Source organism: Alosa alosa, chromosome 23, assembly GCF_017589495.1.
Source record: "Alosa alosa isolate M-15738 ecotype Scorff River chromosome 23, AALO_Geno_1.1, whole genome shotgun sequence".
Classification (NCBI taxonomy): domain Eukaryota; kingdom Metazoa; phylum Chordata; class Actinopteri; order Clupeiformes; family Clupeidae; genus Alosa; species Alosa alosa.
In genome coordinates this window covers 27,949,543-27,957,042 of record NC_063211.1, presented here as the reverse complement: position 1 = coordinate 27,957,042, position 7,500 = coordinate 27,949,543, and the positions used below count along the sequence as shown (strand labels likewise).

The following is a 7,500-nucleotide window of genomic DNA, read 5'->3' as shown; positions in this document are numbered from 1 at the left end:
GTCCCTCTGTGCTCTTTTTTTTTTTTTTTTTGCTTTGGCTTTTTCTAGTCGCAACGTCGTGTCACGTTTCACCTGCCTGACGGTTCCCAGGAAAGCTGCAGTGACAGTGGCCTAGGGGACCACGAGCCTGTGAGCAGTGCCCCTATCCTGCCCTCACACCCTCTCCCTTTGGTGCAGGCTCAGGAGCAGTTCTACGAGCAGGCCTCCCCCGACAAGAGAACCGAAGCCGATGGCAACTCTGACCCCAACTCTGGTGAGTACTTTGCTCCTATTTGTTTTCTACGTTTTCAGGTTGCCTCCCTTAGACTATTAGCTTTCTCCTGGAGTTTCTTCACCCCTATTAGCTTTCATTTACTCATTAGTTGGCTTCACTCACTTTGTTTTTAGGTTGCAAATGTAGCTGTTTAGATGAGCATAGCTCCTGTGGCCTTCCTCTCAGTTCTTTGGTCATCTCGCACCTACTAGCTTTCTCTTCATATGTTGCTGGTAGAGAACTGCCTGCAGAGTCGGCTGCTTAGATGTTCACTTAAGAAGTCTAGTGTTTTGTACTGTATGTCTTCTAATTGTGTTGGCGTTGTCATGGGCAACATGTGGGCAAGTCCTTTCCTCCCTTCTCTTCTAATCTCTGTGCTGCGTCCCTGCCACTCCCTTCTCTTTTGTTCTAAGGACTATCTCTTTCCTCTGCCTCCTTGCCTCTTCTCTCTGCTTTCCTTTCCACTTCATCCTCTCATCTTTTTGTTGCTCGAGCTGTCCTCCCCTCTTCCTCTCTCTATCACTCCGCCTGTCTGTTTTGCACCCCCCTCCCCCACACTTGCCTAATCTCTGTCACACTCCTACTCTTTGCTTTGGTCTGCTGCGACTTGGCTGCATCCCTGCTGACATACATACATGCACACACACACATGCACACACATACACACACACACACACACACACACACACACACACACACACACACACACACACACACACACACACACACACACACACACACACACACACACACACACACACACACACACACACACACACACACACACACACACACATACAAACACTGATATCAAAGACCCAAACCAAAGCACACATTATGATAACAGATCATGAAAACACTTAGGCATTGCATAAACAAATCACATACATTCAAGAATCTCCCTTGAAAAGAATGGTATGTTTTTGGACCACCTTTTTTTTGTGTGGTGTACTGTGTAAGTGGAGAATACCTCCTCTTGTTGATGTCCACCATAGACGTACTGTAGGTAGTGCCGTCTGGAGGAGGAAGTGACATGCCATCGACTCTCCTGATTGGCTATTTTCTACTGCTTCAGACTCGATTGTCTTAGCAGCTGACTCATCTCTGCTGCACTCCATTCTCCCAACTCCCAGGAAAACCTTTAACACCACCTGAGGAGGTATCTGTTTGCTTCTGGCCACCGACTAAAGTAAGTAAGGGAGAATGTATTGTCCGCCGGTAATTATCAGAAAATAAGTCCCGACAGGGAGAACAGAACCCCGACGTGCAGCGGAGGGGTTTTGCTTTGACCTGAAGGGACTTATTTTCTGATAATTACCGGCGGACAATACATTATCCCGCTTATTACACGGCTACTTGCCAAAACGAGAAAGAAACCTAACACAATGAACCTTTAAGAATGATTTTGCTACCGTTTTGTGTCTTCCACTGACAAAATAAATAGTTTGCCACACAGATAGAACTTAACAGTTTCAGGTGTTGCATGGCAACGTCTTACTAGCTTACTTTGCCTTTCAATGAAATTCCATTGCAATGTTTTAACAGAATTCTTTACTTGGAGGGATATGAAAAGGCGTTAATCAACCCGTTGCCATTGACAGCGGTGATTATATACTTTGCTGGTGATTTATATAGATTTAACATAGGCCCGAATGTTGGGAAGGCCCATTCATGTGAATGGAACTTTCTGCAGCACTCTGAAGATCTGTAATAAATCCAATAAATGGGCGGAAGGAGAGAGGGAGGAAAGGGTCAAGGCCAAGGGAAGTCACGGAGGTGAAGGATGGGGGGACAATTCTAAGGGTCTCCCCACTGACTAGTCCTTCCCCAGGTTCTCATCAATAAACATCATGCCAGGAATGACAATTTGGTGGACGAAAACAACCACATATGTTTATGTATTAGCTTTCTTATTGATGTGTGTCAAAGGCTTTGCCATTTGGTTCATTTCTATGGAAATTCCAGAGGAAGATGGGGGGCAGGTCACAAGCGCCGTTCCCCTTGGGCTGTTTCAGTGTGTGTGCTGCCAGGGCCATAATGGAGTCCTGTTAGGCAGGTGTCTCCGGGGTGGGAAGGGTGCTTTGGCTGGGTGCTAGCTTCCTCCCTCCTCGATCTGCTTCTCCTGCCTTATTTGGGAATGATTTCCCTGATGCCCCACCACACCATCATCACCACTCCCCAGACACACACACACACACACACACACACACACACACACTTACATGCATATCTCAGAGGTGTTCATGGCAGATTTCAGCTGGGACTGCTCCCATGGCCCACTTCTATTCCCCTCCCCATCACATTGCCATCGCGATGGGAGCAGGTCCCGGAGAGTTGGCTTTCATTGCCTTAGGTTACAGTCTGTTTGAGCAGATTGTGTGGGTGTGGATATGTGTGTGTGTGTGTGTGTGTGTGTGTGTGTGTGTGTGTGTGTGTGTGTGTGTGTGTGTGTGTGTCTGGGTGTGTGGGTTTGTAAGTGTGCACGCATGCTGTCTGAAGCCCTATGAACAAATTAGAAACACGATGTGTTAGATCTCACCACACCAATCCAATCGTCTTGACATGATTTTGATATTTAATTTTTTAGTACCCACCCCAATCCCCCAATCCCCGGGCCCCAAAAAAAAAAAAAGTGGCCTTATGTTTCATTACACATGCTGTTTAATACCAAACAATTAATCCTCTAAAAGACCAAAGCGCTGCAGCCTGACAACATTGTTTCTGAAAGGTGTCTGCCCATGAGGACCATAACCCAGCCATTACCCCTGCTCTCCGCAAGGCTTTTGTAGCCACCCGTTGCCTGCTGCGCATTGCCATGGTGACAGCAAACAAAATGGCTGCTAATGAGAGTGAGATTGCTGCCTTTACCATGCAAAAAAGAAAGAAAAGAAAAAAGCCCATTGGCAGCCGAATGCAGACCCGTTTAGCACAGTGGGAGAGCTCAGCCTGGTGTCAGGATGACATGAAAGCACAGAAAAGAGAAGGGCCACTGTCCAGGATGCTACGCAGCTGATTGCATCTCCTCCCAATGCTATGTTGCGTCTCGTTCCAACATGTGAAAGGTGTTTGCTAATGGGTTTTTCCTTTGCCAGTTTGCATGCTGTTCTGTTCAGTTTGTCTTGCTCCTTGCGTCTGTGATTTGTTTTATGCTGTTTAAGTTTTGTAGGGCTTTGACAGTGTTCTTTGATATAGTTTGTTGTTTGTTGTTGTAGTTTGTTGTCTGTATTTTGATAATTTCTTTAAGGAATTATTTTCAGTATACATTATATCAAGTGTAGTTATTGCTGCATTATATTATTTGAGATTACACTGACAGATTACAGTGACCATTACAGGTTGCACTCTCCACAGTCCAACAGATCCAAGAACTACTTCATTCCCACAAGTTATTTTCAGCATAGCAGGGACTTTATAATTAGCATAGTATGACAAGTTAACACAGTTCAATTTGACTTTAAACCAAATATACTTTGACCAATAATACTCACAAATTTTTTTTTTTTCTCTTTTTGTGAAAAGGTAATTTGTACTTTATAGAAGGCCAGAAGCAAACAGTTGGAATAGTGGCTCCCAGTTGTGTGTATCACAGTTGTGTTTGGGTCTTATCTGCCAGACTTATCATGGCTGAAACCCAGACCACCACAAACTAATGAAGTATGACAGACCATCAACAGTCTAACTAACAATGGCTGAACTAAATTATTTGATTTAAACTCCTGAGATGAGCACTTATTTTGCTGGTTAATTAGCTTAGATTATTAAAAGTCTGGTCTACTGTGAAATAATTAGCATAATTAGTCTTTATACTTAGAGATGTATACGCTGTATATTATCATAGAGTAGGCTAATGCCAGGGACCAATATAGAACTATGGGTATTTTGTACTCACACATATATTGCTGCTGGATTTATGCCATATGGCATAATCATTTATGACAATGTGATAGACAGGTTATTAAATAGGCTAAACACATGGCTACAGTAGATTCACTCACCTCACCTTGATCAGACCATCTTTAATTATTGTAATGTTGCCTTGTCTTGCCTTATCAGATTGATAAATTCATGTAGTAATTCACAGTGATAAATCACTGGCTTATTAAGTGTTTCTCATGTAACTTTGAACACTCTGAAGCGATAACATAAAAGGAACATGCTAATTGCCCTTTTCATTGGAATTGATGGTGGCAAACACACCGATTACAGTATGTACAAGCACTTAGGCTCGGCAATTAATTAACACAGCAAACCGCTCCAGTGTTATGGTGACGAAAGCAACACCAGACATTGGACGGACTTAACATGAAAATGTCACCCAGCAAGTGGACAGCTGCCATTTCAGGTACAGGTTTAGTCGCAATCGAGATCCCCTCTGCTAATTAAAATTAATTTAAACCATACAGAAGTCAGACACATTTGCGGCTGCACTGTTGGACTGTGTATTAGCATAGCCAGTCAATATGATTCAAACAAAAAAGAGCAGAATACCCTCTCTACTAATTCACATAGTGTATCCTGCAGTTATAACTCCATGTTGACATGGAGACAGAAAGCCTCACAGGAGACTCTGCTAATATCTTACCACTGCCTCTGCAGCTTCAGGGAAGCCATTGATCACATCTGCCTGGGGTTGGCGGGAGAAAAAGTTAATACATAATCCACTTTCATGTCTCAAAATAATTAAAGATATCAAAAGGTCCATCTCATTGAGGATTTGCTGTCAAAGTGAAGTTGGGAAGTTATGCAGCTCTGAAGTGCAATGGAGATGGGCTTCTTTGAAGATCGCTTTAAAAAAGCTTTTTAGTGTCAGCTTGGTTCAGCAGCCAGCATAATTATTTAATAGCAGCAGTTTAAACAAGAAAGAGGTGAAAATGTATTTATCTACAGTATTTATTTATTTTTATTGCAATGTTGTTACATACAGAACATGTTGAACCTCCATGTTGAACTATTTCAAGAAAAAGAAAAAAATTGTAAAGTAAATCTAAACATATCTCTCTCAAAACTCAACCTATGGACAAATCAGTAGAATAGAATAAGGATATGGTATATGGGGCTAGGAGCAGTTATTCTCTTTTGCTTGCTTGTGACAATATCTTCATGGACATATACCTCTCCTTCCTGTCATGTCAGACGTCCCCCATATTTGAGTCAATCAGCCCATTTCCTCTTGTCAGCTTTGGGTTCTTGAGCCCTGTCTTAACCCCACCTCCTTTATCATTTTTTTACCTATGCTGTTATCCGTTTTTCAATTCAGATGGTGTGCTGTAGTGAATGCAGGCAGAGCAGATTAATTTGTCAACAATATTTTCCCTCTCTTTTCCTGATATGTGCAAACCACAGGGGAACAACAGAAGCCTCATTTGTTTCCACGGCTGAGTTAACCTTTGATGTCTCAAGTGTTTATGACTCTCTTTTCATTTCTTGCTCCTCCACTCCATCTTAAATATGGGTGGTATGATGTGTGTAGTGCCACTGCTTTTGGCTTTTGGGATTTTTTCTAGGAGCCAGGGAGGTTAGGATAGATGTGATGTGTAGAGAATGTGCTGTTGGAGTCTTATTGCTGCTCAAGGAATAGCTCACATAAAATATTTTTAAAAAAGAAAAAGAAAATGGCTACTTCTCTGCGGGAGAGAGGGAGTTCCACTCACATGAAAGCCAAGCTTCCTGTGAAAAAAGAAAGACCCCCCCCCCACCCCTAAAATGAAGACTTCTCACACAAATCATTCTTTCTTCTTTCTAGAACTGCCATGGGTTGCAGATTGTGTACAGACTCTTGATATATATATATGCTGCGTCTTCACCTGTACACTAACCCCACTTGCACGCATGCCATTATACAAACATATACACTTTCAGATGAAAGAAAAACAATTCATCCAGTCTCTAGGAGAATCACCATGGGTTCTATTTTCAGCAGAACCATCTTGCTTCTAGAAGCTTCTTGTAGCATTTTATCAGCTTTATAGCAGTTTGCAACAGCATTTGATGTTCCCCTCCCACCCTCAGATTCATAACAGTGCCCACTGCATGTGGAATTAAGCCTGACAGTACAGGGACAAAATGATGGGGCTGGGAAAGGAGGTGGAAACCACTCTCATCTCTCCATGTAGTATTTTATCTTTCCACAGCCTGTCATCAACGGGACATCAATTGTCAGCCATATCTAGTCCAGTCACATGTTACAGCCTGTCATACATATGTATTAGTGAGCAATTATGCATATTAGTCAATTATGTTTACAGCTTCAATTAGGCAAGTTATGGACTCTGTCTGTCTCTCTCTCTCTCTCTCTCTCTCTCTCTCTCCCTTATTACTTGTCAAAGAATCCACTTGCTCTCCTCAGGAATATTCCTATAGCTTACTGATGTAGACGTCAATATTTACAGTAAGAATACATAAATTATCATTCTACTTGGTATATAGATATCTGTGATCTGCAATGTTTTTGTGAATGTGATGTGTGTGTCTATGTGTATGTATGCCTGATTGTGTGTGTGTGTGTGTGTGTGTTCATGTTTTCATAAGCTGTTTAGGTAATGATCCTATTGCTATTATTGTGCAATATGCAAAACCCCATCTTTATCACTTTGCTTTTTCAGCAAATGCAGGAATAATTAGCCGTATTAATCCACCATGAAGTAAACACACATATCACAACACTTTAATTTATAATCGAATAACTGTAGGGTATAATTAGGAAACATTCATTATTTAAGTGCATCTGATGCATTGTGTCGACTCGCAAAAAATATGTCCGTAAATTTTGGTCTGCTGTCTAAAGTTGTTTATTTATTGATGCATATTTTAATACCACTGGTTTGTGGTGGGTACCAGTTATTAAAGATTAAACAGACTTGCTTCTGCTGCCTTTGATCTGGACACAACATTCATGGCCCATGAAATGAGTAGGCTACACTTTCACAGTACACACACACACACACACACACACACACACACACAAACAAAGAGAGAACTGATCTGAGAATTGTAGATACTCATGAAATAGTTGATCATGTAAATACAGAAACATAATAATGACTGGCTGTGGCTTGTGGGACAGACATTTTGGATATTACCAATGTGTGTCTAAGTAGGAAACATATACAATAATCACATACATTTTCAGGTTTTATCTAGCCTAGCAGCCTTCATTTGAGTGCAGACAAATGTCTTTCACTGCGGTTGATTATAGTTCATGTGTTTCCAAGCAGTGCAAGCCTCTTGGCAAAGTAACTAATTAATCC

At 41.8% G+C, this 7,500-nt stretch overlaps 1 protein-coding gene across 4 annotated transcripts in view; it reads left to right on the top strand.

The window, feature by feature from the left end:
* LOC125288358 (protocadherin-9) overlaps nt 1-7,500 on the top strand; it is a 235,483-nt gene that overhangs the window by 153,888 nt on the left and 74,095 nt on the right. For 2 of the 4 annotated variants that reach the window (XM_048234659.1, XM_048234658.1), the window contains one exon: nt 178-253. In XM_048234659.1, coding sequence (XP_048090616.1) covers nt 178-253 — 76 coding nt within the window. Of the gene's footprint in view, nt 1-48; nt 254-7,500 lie in introns of all 4 variants that reach the window. The other 2 variants (XM_048234657.1, XM_048234656.1) reach the window with 1 other exon arrangement.